We start from the raw sequence: 23,363 nt of genomic DNA, 5'->3' as shown, positions 1-23,363 counted from the left end.
ACAGTAGTTGACAAAACACTCCCATCACCTGTGGTGGAAGAGGAAGTCAGATCCTTCAGTAAAACTGACACCACACCAAATACTTCAGTGAATGTTAGAATAACAAGGAAAAAGTACTTACTGTATTATAAACACTCACTGCATCATTAAATTACTATTACTCATGCTTTAATATAAAAGCAGAATTTAACTGTTGCACATTGGGCTGCTAAAAACATTTTCATCATGGATTCATCTCCGGATTATTTTCTTGATTCAATCAATTCAGTGTTTGCTTTGTAAAATCTCTGAAAGTCACAAATGCGTCACAAAGTGAAACGTTCACGCTGCATATTTTGTCTGACAGTTCAAACTTCAGTTATTTAACATCAATTAAATAAGCAAATCCTAATATTTGAGCTGCAGGAAGCGTGAAATGTTTGGCACTTTACTTTAACTTAAAAGATTATCAAAATAGTTTTTAATCAATTTTCAAAATCATCATATTTATGGTTTTGTATGCAAAAATCTCAACTTTAGTTACTTAATAGTTACTTATACTTATTAAATTGTAGTGGTGAGAGATTTTTATTGAGTGTTAAAAATAAATATAATAAACGTGTGTTTGTTAATATAATTTCTCTTTCTTAAACAGTCCACCGACTTGGTCCAGAAACATCTGAACAAATAACTATTATAGTGATCACAACCTTCCGGTTAACATTCATATTTCAAGCGAAATGTTGTCCTCCTCAGGATAAATTGTAATAAACACATCACAAATTCGATTCCTCCAACATAACTAGACTGATGACTTCTTCTTAGGATAACTGTAGAGCGCCAATTACCTATGCTGATTTACCACAGCTAACATCAGCATATCACTGAGCACGTTCACCGCTGGAATTCAGCTATAAAGTTTCAGTACAGCGTATTTATGGTCACATATTGTCTCGTCTTTATGGGCGGACATACGTGTCATTCGCATTGACTTTGCGGCCACTAGAAACTAAATTTGAATTATTCGTATCTGAATTGCTCAATTTAAAGTTAGGAAGCATATTTACCTGCTGAACATCAGCTGTTGTTCCGCCGTGTCTCCACTAGGTGTCAGTAGACTTCAACTGTATGAAAAAAGTGATTCTGCATTGTTTTGATATATGCAGTAAATTGTAATTTTAATAGATTTGATTGTGGCAATTAGCAACCTTTTAATTAGAAATAAATGAGTTCAAATAAAAAAAAAATTAAAAAATGGTTATTTTTTTCCAGTAATTTAATTGACCGATATTATTTCTACAGATACAACCAAAGATTATTTTCATTCTCAATTGTTTGTTTTAGAAAATGAAATGGTGAACAATATCCTGGAAACCCAGTTTGGCATCCGTTTGACTAAAACTATTCAAGATGTTGAGTTTACAATCAATTATGGTAATAAAGAGCAGCATAGTTTTACATTTAAGAAGCTACAACCAGATTATGATAGATTTGCTTGAAAAATTACTTAGTCCTTTGACGAATCAGATTTTCAACTAATTTCAGCTCCAACTTGCTAAATCAAAAACAAAACAAAAAATATCTGCAACAGAAAAAATACACCCTTTTGGAAACCCCCCCCCCCCCCAAAAAAAAAAACAACCATTATTATTATTATTATTATTATAAGTGTCAGAACCTTTGTTTTTATTTTTTTAAGTAAACTGTAATGTGGTCCGGTGATGTTATCCGTTAAATAAAAGCAGTGACGTCTAATGAGTGACACCGAGCTGTACCACCACCCACAAAAGCGGACGCCCAGTCCAGATCCTTTACAGCACAATATTTATTCAACAATATACAGATTTAAATTCTCTCTACAGTTCAGACTTATCTTCAGTTTTTTGTAATTTTTTTTTTTAATATATTTATCTTGCTTTCACCTTTGTACATTTTTATTTACAAGATTTAAAATAAGTCTTTCTCTCCATTTATACAACATCATTAGTACAGTGTTATCACATCATCCAGCAGCTTCCTTCGAAGCATCAAGATTAGATTCATCATCGCTGATCTGTTTTATATTTCATACACCAACCGACGTCTTTGAGCCACAGAGCAGCAAACTGACAGAGGGGCTCGACATGCACCGGGTGTGGCTTCCTCTCTGTGAGGGCAGTCGGATGACGAATGGATGGTCCTCTTATTCCCCTACATGAGAGAGGTCCTTTGCTCTGTAGCAGCACAGCACGGTGTAGAAAACAGAATCACTGAATGGGGACACTGTTGAGGGCTTGCACCTTTAAAAATCAGCTTAAATGCAAGCGCCCCCCCCTCCCACCCGACAAGGATCAATGAAAGCCTGCACACCAACAAAACTTAAAAAAAAAAGAAAAGAAAGGAAAAAAAAACAAGGGGAACAAATGTTGCATAGAATCAATTCTGACGTCAAGAACAGAAATTTTGGTGCTGCCATCTTTAAAAATGTGGCTTTTTAATAAACTCCTGAGACCTTCCAGACCCCGTAATGTTGTTGTTTTTTTGTCTTTTTTGGTTTTGAAAAGGAAAAATAATAAATAGCTGTACCCTTAGACTTTAACAAAAATAGCATTGTGTTGGATGTGACATCCCATAGAAGAACTACTTTAAAGAGACTAAAACCCTGCATTGAGTGTATACACATTTGCACATCTATATATGTCATTTTGATAGCTATCTCGAAGGAGGTGGATGGATTAAAGTGCATTATACTGTATGAAAACAAAGCCCACAGTTATCATATGCAGGACAGGAAGTGAACTTTCTTCAGCAGCCACAGTGACCGACCAAGCACAAATTTGATGGGACAAAAAGTATTTTATTTTGAAATGCAAGTGGACTCTGAGGATTTATAAACTCATTATTCTGCCAAAATGGATGGCGGAATAAAAATTTCCCAGTCAAATCTTTCTGCCGCTGACTGGCTGAAGTTCATTTCCCACCCTGATCACATGCAAATAACACCACACACTGAGGGATATTCGTTACTCTAAGTCAACATACAGGACCAACATGGCTGCTGGTTACCTCGGTCAGGGGCACTCATATTAATGACATGAACACGTCACCAGTTTTAAAACAGCAAAAAAAAGGTGCCACTTGACTCACAGCAAAATACAGCGAATGGGACCCCGGCTCGCGAAGAGCCACACGGCAAAGGGATGACAGCAGACAGACCGGGTTAGAGCGTGAACTGTAGCTGCATTCCTCTCTTCATCCTCTTCTACAGTCCAGCAGGAGGAGGAGCAGGAGGAGCGTGTGAGGCCAAAGAGCCGACAAGCGAGGCTTTTTGGCCTGAAATGTTTAAGGCTAAAGCACACACACAGGACTCACTCAGGACCAGCAGCAGCAGCTGTGAGGGTTTCAAGCACAGCAGGAGCACGAGTGTGTGGGAGTTTCACTGCACACCGAACTGACTTTTATATACATCAACCATTCATCCTCGTTTTAAACAAGCACGTGAGCAAGACATGGAAAATGCAATACAACAGCTGACACCTACAGTACACAGATGCATTAATATACCACTTTTACACGTGAACAGCAATGCTAAGTAATGATTGTGAAAGCACAGTGCGTTGCACACACCCGTGATGAGTGAAAAGAAATGCATGGCAAAAAAGGTGAAGCTGCATCTAAGGGCACGTCGAGCCACATGTCTTAACATCCCTTTTGTTGTCCCTTAACTTTAAAATAAGACCAGTAAACAGAAAAAAAAAAAAAAAAAAATAGGCATTTTTAAATTAAGACACCCAATAAAGAAAACCTTCCTTAAAGAGAGGATGTGTATTGGCACATCTGGCAAAGACGAGGACAAGACTTGGGTTTGGCTCGCTGGCTGTTTCATGCATTTGAAACAGTAGTGCTTTGCAGGGCACTAAACATGCAGACAAGCACGAAGTGTTCAAATCACTCAGCCTGGGCGGGGAGTACTACAGCAAGCGCTGTGCACAGATGCAGGCATTTCACAGCAGAGAAGATCCAACTCCATGCACATGAGGATCAAATTAAAATTGCACTTCAAAAATCATTACATAAAAAAAAAAAAAAAAAAAAAGACAAGCAGGACATTTTAGGGGAATTCAAATAATCAGGTTAATCCCAATGTTTTGATATATGACAGGAAATATGAAAACCTGAAGACAGTTTGTGACATGTTCTTGTTTTGCAGCTAGACTTTGTGCATGATGTGACTGAACGGAAATGCAAGGCCGAGTTATTCAGTCACAACTCCTCGTGAACACACGCAGATTTTAGTGTCGATACAGTTGCCGTGTGAAACCATTTCGGTCCCCATCGTTTAATCCTCCCGACTGGTCGACGCTCCAGTTTCCAACCTAATGGGGTCTTTAAAATCTGCATCTGATTGGGAGACATGTGTCTGAGTGGCAGGTGAACACACAATGAGGTAGAACAAAATGTTTCATGAGCATCCAATCAGAGCACAAAGACGGGAGACGATCGTAGTGGAGACGGCCCATGCGCAGTGACTAGTACGAGCCTCCAGAGGGCAGCAATTCACCGGCTTAGACGTGACGCTACACACAAGCCACAGCCTGAACTCAGACCAACAAACACACCACCAAGTGCTTTCAGATGGAAGGATCCATGAAATGGTTTGAACCATAGTAACAATCCAATATAAAATACAGTCATCGCCTTTTGGCGTCACACAAACCTGCACTGACCGATGCAGCTCTTGATCAACTCTTGGACTTGAAATCAAATTACAACACAAAAATAATTTCCTCTTGTAGCTGCACAGTAAAGACTTCTTTAGATTTGTCCAGTTAAAAGTTCGGGGCAAGACGAACCCTCACCACATTCCAGTTTGGTTTGACAACAATCTTTGAAGTTTGATTTTACAGATCTAATGAGAATATTATCATACTTGTAAAATAAAACTGAATGTCATGGCCTGAAACCTTAAGAACCACTTGAGTCTGACTGTCAAACAAGTGAAGAAAAACAAAAATAACAAACTTTCTTTGGATTATAATTTCAAACAAAACGTATAAAGATTGTATTCATGAAATAATTTCTGCCTAATTAAAATAAAAAAACAAGGAAGAAAATCAGCAACAACGATTGCACGTGAGCCCGGGAATGAAAGGGAAGGAATGAGGAGGGAGAGCGACAATTCCCACTCTTCTCCATGTGAGCGACGGTAAGTGTTATTGCTGATTCATTCTGACTGATTCAGTCAGGAACTCAAAATATGTGAAATGTCACATGACCTAAGTTTTCTCTCGTCATATCCTCCCTTTGAGGAGAGCGTCAGTGTGGAATGTTCAGCTTGGTCACACGGGAGGATGCAGTGACACGCTGGACTGTTTTACAGCAGTGGGCAGTCGAGATTTACGACGCTCATCAGAAACTCCTCCCATCAGAGACGACTGCTGCTCACTAAGTTTAATGGTTGTCAAAAGGGTGGAGACAGCTTTTTAGATTTGAAGATGTGGTCCTACTTCCTAAACACACACACAGACAGACAGACAGAAGTTGTCATGGTAGACAGTCGCAGAGAAAAACTGCCGCAGGGTGTTTGTTATGAATCGCTGTGTGTGTGTGTGTGTGTGTGTGTGTGTGTGTGTGTGTGTGTGTGTGTATGTGTGTGTGTGTCTACCACTTCCTTCTGGACATTAGACCTGTGATATGATCTGCATGTTGAAGCTGGGGGAGCGTGACTGCTTGGTAAGGGGCGCTCCGGGGGACAGGAGGGCCTGGGCCTCCTCTGGCCTGATCAGGTGCTCCTCCTGCAGGCTTATGGTGGAGTGGCGGTGGGAGCCTCCTGGTAAAAGCACTCCTTCCTGGTCGGAGCCTCCCGCTGCCTCCTCTCGCTCATCTTCGCCTCCGTTCAGGTTGAAATTCATGCAGTCAAAGGACTTGCTGGAGGAGGTGCTGCCAGTCCGCACCAGCGTGGGCCCCACGGGGAAGCTCAGGTGCTTCTTTATGGGGCTCAGGTGGATGGCATCCAGGTTGATGCTGGCTGGAGGGGACTGCTGCCTCTGGTGATGCCTCCTCACTGCAGCCTGGTGGTCCGCAGACAAATCTGCCTGTTTTTCTGCTTCCCTCTCACGCTCCCTTTCACGCTCCCTCTCTCGCTCCCTCTCCTTTTCCTTCTCCTTGTCTCGAGACAGCCGGGCCGTAATGGCTTTCTTGATGCTGCTACTGCTGCTGTTCAGGCTGCCGCCCCTCGGCCCCACGCTGCCTGCAGCCTTGGTGCCACTGGGCTGGCTGCTGTTGGACGCCCCAGAGGAGAAACCCTCATCTGGGTCGTTGATGTTGAAGGAATCCTCCCCGCCGCTCATGCCATCAGCGTCTGAACATAAGTGTGAACCAACATGCCCAAAAGAAAGCACAACAGACAAACAGAGAAGTGAGTGAGGTTAAACAAAGGTCGAGCTAATGCCGACCTCATCTGATTGCAATCAAAACTTTTAATCCTACTGCTAAAAGTCAAGCGGAGCGTATTCATGTATTTGTAATAATGGCAATAAGAAAACAACTATTACGTCAATCAAGTTCTACTATTCAGATTCTTGACAACATTTCACTGCTTTGTGTCTTACAGAAAAGGATCAAGCTCTGGCTGCTATTTCTTATCTACATTGATGTCAACAGGCCTGTGAAAAAACCTACCAATAATAGTGGTAATAACAATTCGAATATTTATAAATTATGTTAAATAAATTAGCAGACCTAATTACTACCCTTCGAGTAGAGCAACACTTGGAGACCATGCTGCCTAATTATCCCACTCATTAATGCACCGAACTGAGGTGCGGTTCAATACAATACACAATGACCTTGAGCTCTGATGCAATACAGATCGACTAAAATCTGACCAGCTGTTAGTTTAGGAAAAGTGTACGATCAATAAGCTGCCTGACAAGAGTTGGTTTAGCAGATGTCGTAATCAACACTAATTAAAAATTAACAGTCAATATCTTGTGATAATATAGTTTATAGAACCGCACATTGTTGATATTACATTAAAACATGTTTAATCCATTTATGTCCTCACTCTGAGAGCTGAAAAGGAAAAAGATGATAAATTATGTTAGAAAAAAAAAAAAAAAGCATGTTACTGACATACAGTATGCAAGGTAAAGCCTGTTAAAAGAAGAGACAGATGATCAGCTGTCTCTCTCCGTCATGCATCGTTGGGGACAAGCAGAATTGGACAACGGGGAACCACAGACAGCACCAGAAAAAGAAATGGAGAAACCGAGAAGAGAAGGTCCGGACTGACATGCACATAACATGAGGAGGAGACACATGCTCTCCTGCCACATCCCTCGTTTCTCCTGCAGCACTGGCCCAGCGCTCACATGGTTGGCCGGCCGAATCCAGCCAGCCAATCTGTGGGGAGCGCTGAGGCGAGTCCGTACACCTCATCAGATCAATAGCTCTCCAGTTAGAGCTGACAGCCCGCACGGCTAAATGGGCCAGTCTGCAAGCCATCACAGGCACAACCCAGTCCCAAATGAGGAGGCGTACATCCGTAGTCTAAAATTTAACAACAGCTGCAACCAGTGTTTCTGCTTCGTTTAGCCTTTTCACTATAGTTTGCTAATGCAATATATCTACATGATTGCTATTGGTTAACAGTTATTTCAGTCCTTTTCCCAAATCAAGCCTGAAATGTGCTTAAAATCTGATTATCCACCACTGTAAACTTTTCTTTACATTTATTTTTGTAATCTGTTATGTCATTTGTGCTGGTTGAGCTGGGGAGCAGGGAGTATTTTAAAAACTCCTCCTTGATGGTGTGTTCGAGGACATTCTGGCAGTTTAGAGTTGACTGCCAAAAACTGTTGCATGCATGAGGCATGTTTTTCAGAAATTAAATTCTCAATAAATAAACAATATAAGCGGTAATGTTTCAAATTTGGAGAGGTAGAAAGTGCTCCTGATGCATTGGAAGGAATGTATTGTCCACAAGTAATGGAAGAGACTCAAAGTCTCAGTGCTTGGCTAATTAAAGATAAATCATATTGAGTTTGAAATGGCAGAAAATTAAAGAAATGTAAAAAAAAATAATAAAAAAAAAAATAATAATAATAAAAAAAAAGTAATGTGATGGAAAGAAAAAGAAAGGTGCTTGTGTTGTATCATTACTGGTCTTGCTGCTGTGTAGTTTTTCTAACAGAGAGCCTTGTTGGCAACTATCGCAATAAAACACATGGTTAATTATCTGTCGCTATAATAGTTAACCGTAAAGACAGTTTGTCATATCTGTACATATTTTGGCCAGCATTTGTCATTAATTAAATGTAAGTGATCCTTAACAAAAATCTTGGTTTATGTTATGGGTTTCTGTTCAAACTTAATATTGGCTGATATGTCATTATTCGATTTTTTTAAACCCCAAAAGTAGGAAATCAGCACCGGCCTTAAAATTCCTACATCTATTAAAAAACATATCTGGCAGATGCTTTAATCTTATCAAAGATCTGAGCAATCTTACAAAACACCATCGGTAGAGAGTTTTTAAAAGTGCCCCTGATTTTTATCTGCAGAACAAAAAATAAATCGTTTAAAAATTCCCGATAGGGTCGTTATCTCAAACAGTTTTAGGTCTGCTCAAGTAGACTTTCACTGTAAAGTGAAATGAAATTAATTACTTCCCAGAGGGAAGGCAAATAATTCCAAAAGAAATGTTATACAATGGGAAATAATTGTAGAGCAAAGCAAATGCAATTTGTAGTTAAAAGGTTTGAAAACAAACAAATCTGTGAAGAACCTTCTTTTAAAAATAATCACAGGTCTCTCTCTTTACTTAATAGCAGATTTCTATCCAAGAAAAGCTTTTAAAGGATTTTTTTCACTTCAGATGCAGCGAGTTCAGTGACAGATCACTGGAAGACGACGTGATGGCACTCAGACAAACACTGACCTGAGCCAGGAAATGAGCTGTTCTTCAGTCTGACTGATGTTTCAAGATTTCAAACACGAATGGAAGTGAGCACACATTTAATGAGACAAAATGGGCCGTACAGTCCTGCCAGTGTTCGAATTATTAGACATTGAAAATATTTGGTCTATTCATCTGGTCTTGTCATTTGAAATGTTAATAATGTTCCAGCGGTTTCATGTTTTAGCAGAAATTACTGAAGCTTGCCGTAGCGTGTGCATGCAGGGCTCGTTCCCACTCACTGAGCTGAGGTAAGAAATGTAACGTGGCAGAACAGAAACATTAGCACGGAGTAAAGCTGCTGGACTAAAAAAAAACAAAATGGAAGGCCTCTTCCTGCTGAATGGCAGCAGCAGCAGATGGGTGCTGTGGCCTTAGAGACACCGTGAGGGGCAGCGTGGAAACAAGATGTCGGGTACTTTGTGCCAGTTTTGTAAAAAACGGTGTATGTTCCCTGTTAAACGCCACACACGCACAAAAAAAAAAAAAAAAAAAAAAAGAAACCGACGAAAAACTATTATCAGACACGGAGAGTTGAAAAAGCCCAGAGTAGGTCGAGCTGCAGGCTTGGCGTTAACATGCTCAGTGAGTGACAAGGGCAGCAGTCTAAAGTTGAAGGCATGATGAGGAAAAAAGAGAGAGTATGGTATGATGACAGGCCCATGCAAAATGGCTGCTAGCCAAACTTCCTTCAAACCCAGAATAGGCGACTCGTCCACTCTTAAATGAGACGGAAAAAATAGCAAATGTCTGGTAGCAGAGGGGTTGTTGGCTGAGGGTCTTATGGACTGGAGGAGTTAGTATACTCTGGGGAAGTGAAGAGGCCACCACAATGGGAAGGGCAGCGTTAACCGCCTCAAGCTGAGGAGGGGTAGTAGGAGGAGGGTTGGGAGGATACAGATCGAAGGGGCACCTCCTCCTGAGACCCCCTCTGCTCTGAGTGTCCGCCCCTGTCCCCTACCCTCAAGTGTGATGGGGGGAATGATGCTGCTGCTGCTGTGGTGGCTGTGAGGCCGCCCTCCTCTTTCCTCTTTAGCTGCAACGTCCCAGGGAGTGTGGTGGTGGTGGTGGTGGTGGTGCTGGGCGAGGCTAGGAGGATTGACGATGATGCTCAAGTCTGCATCGGTTGAGTAGTCAAAACAATCTGTGAGTCAACAACACAGACGAGGAAATGTGTTTCTTTAGTAGCAGCAAGCTTCAATCAATTCGGGCCTCATCATGGGCACAGCAGGCCTAACAGTCGTCTGGAAATTCATGTGCAGGCTACAAAATATAGAAAAAAATTGGAACGCAGTGGCATTTTAAAACTGGACTACCCCATCAGTCACCCACCTACTGGGTAAGATGGAGTCAGTAGAATCTACAGGCACCATTTTGTTGAGTTTCTCTGAAACCGTAAACCTTCATTTTAAACTGGTGAAACGAAGCACTTAACAGACGGACAAAGAAAGAGCAATAAAGAGCAGTGAGTGGCAGAAGCACTTCAACACAGAGACTATATGACCACAGTTACGTACAATAACTGACATGAAACACCATTTAGATGATGCTAATGGTGTAACTGATGTACACAGAAAAAACAGGCTTCCTTCTCACTGCCGAGGACAAACACCAGAAAAGTTATTTTCTCACCAAGTAGTTTCTTCTTGTGGCCTTTCATAGATTGAAAAAGAAAGTAAGGTTACACCTAAAATCATAACTGGATCTTTACTTGCATGACTTTCCTGTCCAACCTACTCTCGGGTGCTAAATTAATAATGAGGCTAATAAAAAAAAACTATTGTAATCTTCTCTGCTGTCACATTTATTGAGATCTCCCCTGCACTGAGGCCTCCTTCACTTTGCCGTGTGCTGGAGTCGAGAATGCAGATTGTCCTTGTGCTCCCCTGATGCTTCAGCCTTACCCTCTCTCTTCCAGCGGTGGCGTCGTATGGAGGCGGTGGTGATGGCCGAGATGGATATACGACTGATGGTGGGGGTCACTTCCACCTGGAGCACTTTGCGCCCCTGCGGCTCATTGGGAGCGCTTTCTGGCAGGGAGTTCTTCATGGCGTTCCCCAGCTGAAGTTGACACATACACAGACGCAGATCAATAAACCATTAAATGACAAAGGCTGGGAGGGTATTACAAGATTTAAAGCCTAATTATGATTCAAATTTGGAGACATGAGGCGGATCAAAAGTATTATTTTACTACAGATTTGATCTGACTTTCAGTTACAGAGAGGTTAAAGTGTACTGCATGTGTTTAACTCCCACAATGCTGTTGGTCTTACCAGGAGAGGCTGGGAGTAAAGCTCCAGCTGGGCTCTGTATACGACGTCCTCCAGAGCTTCTCGCCCCATCTCCCACTCTCCATTGTATCTGCGCATCACAACACAAAACACAAATGAGGCACACAACAACGTCATGTTGCGAGCTTCTTCGAGTAAACAGGAGTGTCTGGCATGCTGCCTTGATGTCTGAGTCACATCCCCTGTACTATTATTAGATATTTAGTAATGCCTGCGGATACAGCGAGGAGAGGGGGGGGGGATAACTTGGCCACATACCCACTGAGCTATTATACTCTCCGTTCCACTCTGAAATTACTAGAAAATAGAGTGACATTTTTTCTTCTGCGAAGAACAAAAATATCACTGTATAAAACACATTAAAAAAAATTGTTTGGTTTTACAATTACTTAAGAGGACATTTTTGCTAATTCATGTAAAGTTACAATTCTCTGGGAATGGATCATCACCAAATCCAAACTGAAAATCAGCAAGGGTTACCAGTTTGTACATTACTGTGCTGCTGGGTGTTAACGGGGAAATGAATACTGATAAAAGAAGGCAGATATGTTAAACACAAGGTTAGAAAGTTGGGAGTGATATAATGCCAAAAGAATACCACAATCGTTACACACGGGTCATAACCTTAGTACTGGTAAACTAATAACAGATAACCATGTTAAAATCTATAAATATTGGAACTCCCTGACCAATAGATGGCTGCGGTAAAAGATCTGTTGAGTCGGACTGGCTGTTGACCTGATAAAACCTTTTTTGACACCAATTTTGTAAAAAAAAAAATAAAAAAAAAAATTATACATTACTGTGCAAATCTCGTTTTCAAGCTGTTTAGAGGGAGACTGTAACCCAGTTTGTTTTCTGTAGCTTGAATTTACCTAAATGCCTTGCATAAAGGCTATCAGTAACCATTTAAAGAGGTTTCCTAAAAAGGTCTCCGATGCTCCGATCAGTAGATGCTTCAGTTTACCGACGAGTTACACTTTCTAGCTGTCTGCACATGCAGACACCTCTCCGCACTCAGCAACTGTGGCGCACACAATTCAAAAAAGTATGTGTAAATTTTTTTGAAAAGAGTGAAATAAAGTTTTTAAATGCAAGATTGAAACCGAGTAATTTTACCGACCTGGGTGGGACACCTAAGTGGAGCCTATGTATAGTAAACAGTGCTGTACTGACTCGCCACACGCTGACAATTTTTTACTCCTTGGGCATCAAAATTTGCAACTGAATGACAAGGTATGTTTTGATACTCCATAGTGTAAGCTGTTCAGACGGTACCTTAAACGTATCAGAATTTAGTACCCAGCCCAAATGCTGACATTTTTTGTTGTTGTTGTTTTTTAAAGGCTAAAAAAGGAAAGTCATCAAACAGCATGCTAGTTTTTTGGCATAAAGATGACTGGGAGTTATCATTAGCTTTGCAGAATATGATGATAATACCTCATCATCATATTTAAATCAGGAGAAATGAGAGAAACAGCCTAAATAAATAAATAAAATCCCAAATTAAAAAAAAATAAAAATAGACTGCTGAACCCTTTGATCGAGTCCTGCAAATGCAACCATCACAGAGGCCAGGACAAATGCTTGGGGTTCCCTTTAGACTCAAGATCAAAAGAGTGAGATGAATGAGAAGGTAAAAACGGACTGTTTGATGTTGTGAATACTGAAAATTGCTCCAAAATATACTTCAAACATAAACGGGATAAAAAAAAATTGGCACGTGCCTATCCATTTGTGATGTTCTGATATCCCTGCACATCTCTCTCTCTCCCTCTCTCTTCATGTGGCATTACAGCGCTGCAGCATTAGCGGACATATTAACCCAAATCCCAGAGCGTCCTCGGCGTGTGCCAAGGTCCCTCTGCATGTGTGGAGCTCTGGATTCATGTTTATCTGCCCTTCACGTGGGCCTGCCAGGTCCAGGGGTGAATGAGCCGAGGTTGGCACTGATGTGACCTGTGGCAGGGATTACTATAAAGGCCACTACTCGCTCTCTCTTTCACACAAAAACAGAAGAATGTGATTTGATTTTCCAGCAGCATTGACTGCTCGGGATCTCCTTATTGTTGCCGAGTACCCTTACGGGGGGGGGGGGGTGGGGGGCAATGAGGAAGAATCGACACTCGTTCTCTCCCTCCCTCCGAGCTACACCTGCCTTAACAGTGGTGACTCTAGTCACTATCGTATCAGGGGATCCATCTTTGAGGACTTGCTGTCATCGAGGAGCTATAATCAGCTTTGCTACGGATGTCCTCATAGGGGATGAAATCACCTACTCCCACAATGCACTGCTGATGTAATCAGCCTGTACAGTGGGGAGCTTCTGTCCTTGGTGGAGTGCTAGCATATGCTGATTTTCTGTAGTGGATCACAGCAAACTGGAATCGAGACTGTCCTCATTAGTGATGTCCCACAGTGGCAAACAGCAGAAACATTGTGTTGCGTAGCTCACAAAGAAACTCGGTGTATGAAAGTGTGAGCAAAAGAAAAACAAATACGAGTTCCTCATAATTACCTGATATCTAGAACTCAGTGTCACAGTCTGTCTCCGTGGGTGCTTGCACTGATTCCATTCAAGATTTGTGATGTAAAACAGCAGGAATGAAAGCTACCAAAAGAAATTACACCCAACTAATCATCACCTGAATCTGGAGCAGCCTGCGGCTTCAAGCGAGTTTCGTTAGTTCACCCAAACTGCTTTGCTGTTGGTTTGGCCACAGCAGACAGCTGTTTGTAGCTAAAAAAAAAAATGAAGCTCTAAAAACCCCTACACACCGCTAGCTCAGCATCAAACAGCAGACAGGTGCAGTTAGAGACGAGCTAGTGAACACGGCGGTATGTGTGTGCATGTCTCAGGAGTTGGTAGAGACCAAACAAAGAGCTAAAAGACAGTAAATGTTGGACCAGGCGGTCAGAAACACAACTTCATATGAATGAGCTTACATGGCGTGATAGACGGCAGTCAGCATCTGCACCATGAACTCGGGGTCCAGCAGCACGCGGTTGCAAGGCTCCCTCCAGAGCTTCTGCTGTTGCCGGGGAAAACCACATACACACAACCTGAGGAGGGAGGTGGTGGAGGAGAGAAAAAGAAGACGGTTTCAGAGATGAAATAATGTTATATCTAACTGCTGCAGGAAGCGCAGATCTGATGAGTTCAGATGGGAAGAACAACTAAAGGGAACGTCAGTCAGTTAATGAGTAAACTAAACAAAGACATCAAACAGAGAGCGAGCGGGGACTAGTTTGAACTACTTTACGTTTGTGGAGGTCAGGAAACATTAGACGATGTAATGGCTACACTCAAAGAGTGAGCATTGTTCTTGCGCTCTGAAATCCCTGCCAGGCAGTTTTCCGGCTGTCTGTTGCAGTAGAAGGCAACGACTCATATCCTGAACTGCCTGTGCCCTGCGGTCAAACAATCACCGGGCACTGGCTCCACTACAGAGCCTCATATTGTGAATTCCACATTGATCCTTTCTCCAGGGCGTCTCGGTGTTTCCATGACAGACAGACTGAGACAGGTGCCCAGCAGTTAGGTTTTCATTTGGCCAATCCCGTGAGCTAAACGACTGATCTCTAATGAAAATGTATTTATCAAATCCTCCTGCAAATAAAACAGTCGATACCGAGGTCAGCGTATGGCTAGAGAGTAGAGGAGGGGATGTCATCCTGATTTGAGGAGACTAAGCAATATAAAATGCAGAGGAGGTGAGGACGGTTACTAACTGGGTGTACACGTGATAAACCTGTGGGGGGTAAAAAACTAAAACACATGCAGCCCACATGTTTTTCTCACCGTGAGCTCATTCTGCAGACCGACTGGTAGGAAGAAAGCGGCATGTAGACCACAGCAGAGTTGTAGCAGAGCATGAGGAAACACAACACTTCAAACCTGCAAACACAGAAGTCAGAAACGAGCACATTAATACGCACACGTATTACAGTCTAATTCACTTAGTTAAGAAAGAAAAGTTGAAAAAGTGAAGAAAATATCATATCGTCTTTGAACGCCGTTAGCCAGTGTGCTGTTTGTAGATGCACGGCCTAATATACTGCAGTAATCACCGTCAACACACACCATGGCAGTGATGCAGAATTAGGACAAAGCAGAATCTGAAGACTTCAGTCAACTTCAACTGACAGCTGGTAATACACTTGTTACTAAGGTTTCACAATGTATTCTATCCATTTTATATTTGGCAATAATTTATCAAAAATATATCTATCTAGGGCGCTCTGGCGACATAAAGCTAGATCTTTGCTCTTCTGGGCTGCAGGAACATGCGAGGTTGTGGCCTAATCAACTCGTTTCATGTGCCGGTCTACACAACACGTACTGTGGGTTAGTAAAGGCATTTAGGAGGTATGTGTGTCAGCTCCTCTGTGAGCCTCTGCAACCGAGAGTTACCCACAGCTCCACTTTCTCTTTAGGCCACAAGGATTTTATACTATGACTGGTTGCTGATCATATTATTTAAATTTTCCATGTTGTGAGTGTTCTTTTTTTGGTCTCAAATGGCAACCTATCGTGATGTTAACCATTCATTTGTGGACGGCCGTTTTCAATCTTTCAGTCTGGCATTTTTTCATTTGCCATCTCTGTTTTTTTTTAAGCCAGAAGTGACCTTATTTGGACGAGCTCAGGAGGAGCCATGTGTGAATCTGACCGAGAACCAGATGACATTATGACCTCCCTCCTATGTGGGCAACCTGACCCCAGGTATGTCAATCAAACCAGGCACGCCCCCAAACATTGCTCTCTTTTAGGGCTAAAATCTAATGGAATGGCTATATAGAAATGTTTTCAGAGGGACCATCAGAGCACTGATCAGAAAGAGGAAATGACACCATAATCACTTCTTGAAAAAAATCAACTGACTTTGTATTTCCTTAGTGAAATTGACACCTTTTGAATGGCAGTCTAATGGAGCCAGACGTTTTTTGGAGCCAGCCCCTCACGGCTATTAATGGTACACGCAGTTTAAGGCATTTCTGCATTGGCTTCACGTTTCAGAACTGGAGTATACGCGCATTTTTATATACAGTCTATGGGTGGTACTGAAATGAGATCAGAACTATCTATTTAAAGTTGTTAGCTTTTAGCTTTTGTACAAATATTAGTATTTTGTATATTTTGTTTTTGCATGTGTATTTTGGAGTATGTGTATGTGTGTTGATGAAGAACCACAAGACGAAGGACCTTGAGTGCAAAGGCCCTAACTTGATGTCTCGTGGGATGTAAATTGCCAGTCTGTATATCATCAGTCGGAGTGAGCTGACACCTCTCAGGATCTTTGGGCTTCCTTCTCGTCAACACGATGTCAGGCCCGGCCACACAAATGGTACTCCAGTTAAGCCGAGGCCTGGCCTTGGTGAAATCCATTCAGTATATTTATGATGTGGTTTATGTTCATCGTAGCCAGGGGGCCACAGTGGACACCACGCAGGATGACCAATGTTATCTGTGCTGCTCTTACAATTATCAGCTCTGATGTGTCTGTCTCTGCGTATAAGTCACTGCTAACAAACACACAGACAAAGTGCAACTCTGCTCATTTCAGTGAAGGAGAAGGCCATTTTCTGGAATTGCTATGCCAACATTATCATTCATTCACAGCAGTAGAATAACTGTGGGAGCCAAGAAAGCTTTCAAGCCAATTGAGTCTGGCCAAAGGAGGCTGAACGACACTCAAGGGTCATGATCTGATCATCTTAAAAAGTCTTATGGGGAAAGATTTGATGTACGAGAACAGAAAGTATTTTATCATCAAATAATAAATAAATAAATATGAGCGAATGATGACGCAATCCACAGGAACAAAGTTAGATACGTTCTGGTGATAGGTGTTTACTTAAGCTGAACAACCTGCCACATACCAAACTGTCTATAAACTGCTGCAATTTAATCTCTTTTACGATGTTTGCACCGAGTCTCAAATTACTCACTGCCCGTTAACAGCTGTTTGAGTCGGAGCCGTACCTGTTCTGTGCAGTGAAAGTCTCTCTCTGAGGGTGGAGGCCGCTGTACACCACTCTGATCAGGTCATGTTGACAGAGAGCTCCCTCTGTCAGTGCCATGGACCCCAGGCTGGAAGGCTGCACACATAACCGAAAAGAAAAACATGGTTAATCAAAGGCTTTTACAACACGCTGGTAAACTGGCAGTGAGAATAGTGAGATAGCAGCAGGTGCAAACTAGACCGACTGTCAAACCTGGACCTTTGCTGTGCTCAGATGGGGAACTGCACTCATTATTGTTCACATTTTATTACAGTGGACTCTTATTGCTGCTGGACCTCACCAGGCCTCACCCTTGACTGGATCACTGTAGCTGACTTCTTCCTACTGGGCTGATCTATTGGTTTCCAAGTTTGGAAATAGATTACAGTCTGTACATTGCTGACTACACAACTTTTCAACCGAAATCCATTTGTTAAAATTTTCCCCGTGCCTTCTACAAATTCCTTTGTGCAACACTAAGGTCATGATTTCTGCAGAAGTCTCTTCCAACTACTGAATCCATGCTTCTCTTTGAGTCTCCCCACTTCCTTAAAAGGTTTCGGGATGTTGAAACAGAGAGGTCAGTGTTTCCTCGAAGTGTTTTAGACCGGTGATCCTTTCACACAGCATTGGGAAAAATGTGTTGCAGTGTTATTTCATACATAAAGAGTTAGATAGTCGGAGTGAGGCACTGCTGTAGGCAATTATCTGGTAACTAATCATGAGAGAAGACCATTTCTGCTAAGTCATTATTCCAGGTAAAAAACCCAAAACACCTGACCCAGCATTTCTGCGTCATCTGACCTTCATTCATGTCTTGAGTACTTGACCCTTTGTTTGGCATCACTTCTCCTATTTTTCTCCTACTGTAATCCCTCCCGCCTTCTGGTTCTGTAGCTCTTTTTTTAATTTCCTTATGTCATTATTGGCAACAAATATGAACTGCAGACTTGACTGTAGGTGTACTGACTGCACTCTGTTGCATTGATGCAGAGACTGAAATAGAAATTCTGGTTTAAATACACAGAGAAATCTTAAATCTTTTCTTTTTTTCATGAGTAAAATGCAAAGAGGAGGAGGTGCAGGTAACGATGAATCTCAAATGATGTTAAAGTGAGAATATATCACAAAGCCGCTTTGGTCTGAAGGTGTGCAGAGCAAAAGTCACCCCTAAATTGAATTGATATTCTGTCCTAAGTATCTTGTGTGACTGAGGAGGAAGGAGAGCAAGAAGAGGCGGGCGGATTAATTAAAAGAGAGAGAGAGAGAGAGAGAGAAACTGAAGTGTATGCTAATGCTGGACGCCTGGGGATGAGTCCGCGTGATGTGCAGACGCACTACAGCGAGGAAGCCTGTTTTGATTCGTACACACACGTGTACACACACACACACAATCCCCCTCCTTCTTCCTCCATGCTGTCTTCATTCTCTCAGCAAGGCAGAAAGGGCCTCTCAAGCTTGTAATTACAGCGATAAATTGCCTTCAGCACACGTCATGCACTGTACTCTCATCAACCCACATGCACACGCACACGGACAGGCCGTCATACTGTATGAAAATATTAACTCCATACTTTGGGTTAAAAAAAAAAGACCCAAAACATCTTGGCCATCAAGACACTGTGCTTCTTTCAGCCCCCAGTAAATGGTCTGCTGTCCTGTTAAAACACCCAGTTAATGAATCTAAGGTCAAAACAACAGTCAATAATGTGGTCAGGTCAGAAGTTGGGCGGGCCGAACACATTGCACTACCATAAATGGACTAATACAAATAGACGACTAAGCCCTGGAGGTGATGAAAATAGATCTCTCGTAGTGTTGGGACACTCAGTGGGTGCCATCTTCCCAATAGCCACTTAAATGAGTCTCCCTGCTGCTCCAACAGCCGCACACAAGGAGACACAGCAAAAGAAGATTAAGTGACAGTGGGAGGGGTGAAAGTAAACAGCAGAATATAGGGGAGGAAAGGTGTGTTGCAACATGGCCAGACGGGAACAATCGCGAGCCTTACCTCATGATATATCGATGGTTTGGACAGAGACGGTATCGTGAAGGAGAGGAGCTTGCTGTTGCCATCTTTGTCCACAATCTCCTGCAAAGCCAAAGAGAGGAAGGGAGAGGCAGAAAAGCTGTGTCATTGAGTGAATGTAGCATTGTACTTAATACCAGCTTGGTACTGTGAAAATGTCTGATTTGAATGAAGACGTCTTCCTGAACCAAGTTGATCTCTTTTCTGAGGACTGGTCGCAAACATACGGTGATCGTCTCCTGTCCCTCTCGCTGTTGATCTGGTGTACAACTACTCTGCTGGTACATAATATTGCCAGAGCCCTCGCCACTCAATTCCAATTTCACAAAGATGAATGCGTCCCTGAAAACGATGCCATTTCTAATGTGACGCCCGGTTATCTCCACCAGTCACGACCATCGCAGCTGAAACGATGAAACATGTTCACGGAGACATAGAGCTGCACATTTTTTTTAATCATCAGAACACACTGGTTGTTCTGACTTTGCTCTGCAAAATAATTATCAGAAGCTCTCGAGGATTAAAGTGGTGTAGGAGTAATCAAAACATTGTGTAAGCATGGCCGACATTGTTTACTGATTGAGAAACAGTGAAATCATTTTCCCTGGGTGTGCAACATTTTTGTTTTATCGCTGCAAATTATTTTCCACATGGGCTGATTAAAGTGTTTGGCGTTTTATTTCCCGGCCATGTTGGCCCTCATCATTTTATCAACCCAGGCATCAATAATCTACATTTTTTAAATGTGGTACCAAACAGGCTTTTCATCTCCACTGCTCCCTGGTGCTACTGTTGGTTCAGGCCTCGGCTGCCCTTCACTGGCTAACAGTATATCTCTGAATATCTGAAAGGCCTGCTGAGAGCAAAGCTGTTTATCAGGGCTCAATCGTCAATGGCAAGAGGTCTGTGAGCACATAGAGTATGGGTGTGTGTGTGTGTGTGTGTGTGTGTGTGTGTGTGTGTGTGAGTTGAGTGGTATAGACACAGGAATAAATTATGCATAGATATACCCTTAGCTGTGCTGGCTGACACAGAGCTCTTTCTATTGATATCTCCAGCTCTCAGTCCATTTCCCAAAGGGTGTTTCCTGGTGATGCAATCTATCTCAGGTCTATCCATTAACCGGAGTTTTCCCTGCGGGTTGTCTTTAAAGACAACAAACATCCAACCTACCCAATGTTCCACGTATGTATATTACATCTAAAAGATAACCAGATTTACTTCCAAATTTTGGCCTTTTCAAAAATGAAGATACATTCTAAGTTACCGTCATGGTTGGAAAAACACATCATCAGATATGTTTCTCAGAAAACAACTGCCTTCCCCTAAAAATACATCAACCGATTCTAAAACTGTGAAAGGGAGACACCTAATGAACAGCAGAGGTGGGACAGAGCTGAGAATTGGGGACAAGATGTGTCTTTCTTTGTCGACTGACAGCGATCAATATAAAAGTCCTGGTTAGCCGATTGTAAGTTATGTTGTCTGAAGGGTTCAGTTCCACATCAGGAAACGGGACACTGTGGTCGTCCCTGCTGCTCCAGTTATATAGTAAGTACAATGTTGTGATTCTCCGTCAGGGTCGGTTACAGATCACCGGGGTTTTCCCTGCGGGTTTTCTCACAGTCCACATCATAATTGACACCCAGCGGCACCCACAACCCACGTAAAGGACATTTATCCAGAAGGATATAGGAGCGGCAGTACACATTTTCTTATATTTTTAATAATCCTAAACCAAGATCCTAAAAATGAGATAGCATAAATCCACAGAACAACTTACTGCCAAGTATCTGGCAAAAATGTGCACGTGTATTGGATGGAAATTATGGTCACACCAAATATTGATTTGAGTTTTTTCCCCGTTTCCTGCACTTTGCACTAAGTTAATTGACAAATAAAACCTACTGATTGTATTCTTGTTGAAAGCATCCTCACTTTACTTATGCACAATAATGTATCTCACAGCTCACACATTACAAAACTCACAGGATCAAACCTGTAATAATTCCTAATGCCTTTGCCTATGTCACCACCCCCATCACCAAACTCAGAGAAGCGACACCCACCAGGTTATAGATGCCCAAGAGGAGGGCCTCGATGCAGCCGTTGCTCTGACGATCCCTGCTGGCAGTGATGCGCAGATATACCCACACCAGCTCAGGCAGGAACTGCAGGGTGAAGCGTCGCAGGCGGTCCTCAGAGCTCCGGTACAGCTCGAACAGCTGGTGGCACACCGGCTCCAGCAGCTGGAGTGGAGGTGGAAATAAGTAAATGCCAGTTAGCACAATGTAACGTTAGCAGAGGTCGGACACCTTCCTGGAATTCAGACCGTGGTTATTAGGCCCTTCTTAGCTTAGTTTATAGCATATATTAGCTTATAAACTAAACTAAATATACAATTTAAATGGGAAGAGTTCTGTACTTTAGGTGTTGAATTTACTTATTATATGACTCTAATGGCCCTACGATTGAGTCATACCAATAAAAACTGTCATCTATGTCATTAACAAACTGGTAACAATCCACCATAAGATGACCATCTGACTAATTCTTCATCCAGCAGGCTTTCTTAAAATATGTACAAGTCTGATAATGATAAGAATGTCTTCCCCCGTTTGTGATCTGCCCTATTTTAAATCAATGAAATAAATATGAATATATGTGTGTGATGATATAAAGAACAAAAACGTGTAGGATGAAGGAACAGCACATCTTCTAAAATATCAATCTGATAAAATCCCATTTCCTCTCATAACCCTCAGGTTTGATTAGATAACAGAATTAAGATACATTGAAACAGGAAAAACAGACAAATTAATGCACGTAATCCTGAAAGTAACTGATGGACATATGGAGGGAAAGTTCTGTTGTCAGTCAATAGTGGGAGGTGCGCTGGAGCGGAGGGGATAATTCACTACAATGAAAGGCTGGGCAGATGTAGTCTCAGGGGAGCCGGCTGAGCCCATGTGTTTATACAGTGGAGGGGTCAGTGAAGTGAATGCCCACACAGCACTACTGTGGAAGAGAGCCTGTGTGTGTGCTGTACTGTGTCCGACTGGGAAAAACGCGGCAACTCATTAATGAACTTGGCACGGCATTTGCCCTCCATGTCATCAGAAAAAATAAACACGCAACAGTCGAGCTCAGTTTGCGATCTCTCCCTCTCTCCATTACACACAGACACACACACACACACAGACACACACTCCTGGATCACTTGTCTCATCATTAATGGGATTGTGCAGCTCGACTGACATCGCTAATGGAATTTAGATCCCTGGTTGCTTGACACCCAAATTCGACCATGAAATAGAGGGTAAAAGAGGAGGGGGGGGAACTGAAGTCAAATTAAAAGCCCTGTCTCACCGAGTGCCTCAGGCCTTCGCCTCAAATTGAGCCATTAGGTCCTTTAAAGGAAAAATACTGGTTGAACTGTACTGGTGTCGGAAACATCTGTGCGTTCAAACAGAGTATGTGTGCAGGGAACACCGTGTACTGTCCCACAGGTGATGTCGCTGGCACCACCACGGTGGCAGATCATCATACTCTGAACGGCATCAGAGCAGGCCTGTGTTTCAGTTTGCATGTGTAGAGCACCCTGCAGACACAGCTGTGTGTCAGGTTCTTGCCCAGTGCCAACTGAGACCACATCATGCGAGTCATGAGCAGCAACATATTTCCTTGAGCTAAAAACATCCAAACCCGGGACTCCGTGTGTGTCCATCACCTCGTTGTTGGGGTCCTGGATGACTCGGTACAGTGCTGGCACCAGGGGCTTCTTCAGATGAAGGCTGCCGGCGTATCTGGAGATGTGGGTTTCTGGTAAGGACTGGAGCAAGGAGAAACAAAGGATTATTGAGCGGAGCGGCTTCTGCACAAGACGTATGACAAATTAAGTTTACGTGTAATTTTCCCCAGCTTTCTGTTTCATTGCAGACGTTACGTCTCTATTCAAGTGTCCTGGAAAGCAATGACAGCAAGCACCATTCCAGGACCCTGAAATTAAATCTGGGCACACTTTTCCTACCGTGACATATAAAAATGCCTTAATTAAAAAGGTAGAGTCTGTTTTTTAAAGTGGCAAAGTCCCTGACTGGGAAAGTGCAGCTTAAAA

At 42.5% G+C, this 23,363-nt stretch overlaps 1 protein-coding gene across 3 annotated transcripts in view; it reads right to left on the bottom strand.

Annotated features, from left to right (window-relative positions):
- Positions 1-1,786: 1,786 nt before the first annotated feature.
- LOC138201279 (hyccin 2-like) overlaps positions 1,787-23,363 on the bottom strand; it is a 49,786-nt gene continuing 28,209 nt past the window's right edge. For 2 of the 3 annotated variants that reach the window (XM_069154641.1, XM_069154640.1), the window contains 10 exons: positions 22,977-23,078; positions 21,316-21,495; positions 19,229-19,309; positions 17,198-17,313; positions 15,014-15,109; positions 14,158-14,274; positions 11,194-11,281; positions 10,822-10,978; positions 9,879-10,061; positions 1,787-6,319 (listed from right to left, as the gene is read on the bottom strand). In XM_069154641.1, coding sequence (XP_069010742.1) covers positions 5,640-6,319; positions 9,879-10,061; positions 10,822-10,978; positions 11,194-11,281; positions 14,158-14,274; positions 15,014-15,109; positions 17,198-17,313; positions 19,229-19,309; positions 21,316-21,495; positions 22,977-23,078 — 1,800 coding nt within the window. In that variant the 3' untranslated portion in view covers positions 1,787-5,639. The remainder of the gene's footprint in view (positions 6,320-9,878; positions 10,062-10,821; positions 10,979-11,193; positions 11,282-14,157; positions 14,275-15,013; positions 15,110-17,197; positions 17,314-19,228; positions 19,310-21,315; positions 21,496-22,976; positions 23,079-23,363) is intronic. The other variant, XM_069154642.1, reaches the window with a different exon arrangement.

This window comes from Embiotoca jacksoni, unplaced genomic scaffold (assembly GCF_022577435.1).
Source record: "Embiotoca jacksoni isolate LCO1_2020_lvr unplaced genomic scaffold, fEmbJac1.0.p SCAF_2, whole genome shotgun sequence".
NCBI lineage: Eukaryota > Metazoa > Chordata > Actinopteri > Embiotocidae > Embiotoca > Embiotoca jacksoni.
The sequence above is the reverse complement of the archived record's forward strand: the minus strand, read 5'-3'. Positions and strand labels throughout refer to the sequence as shown.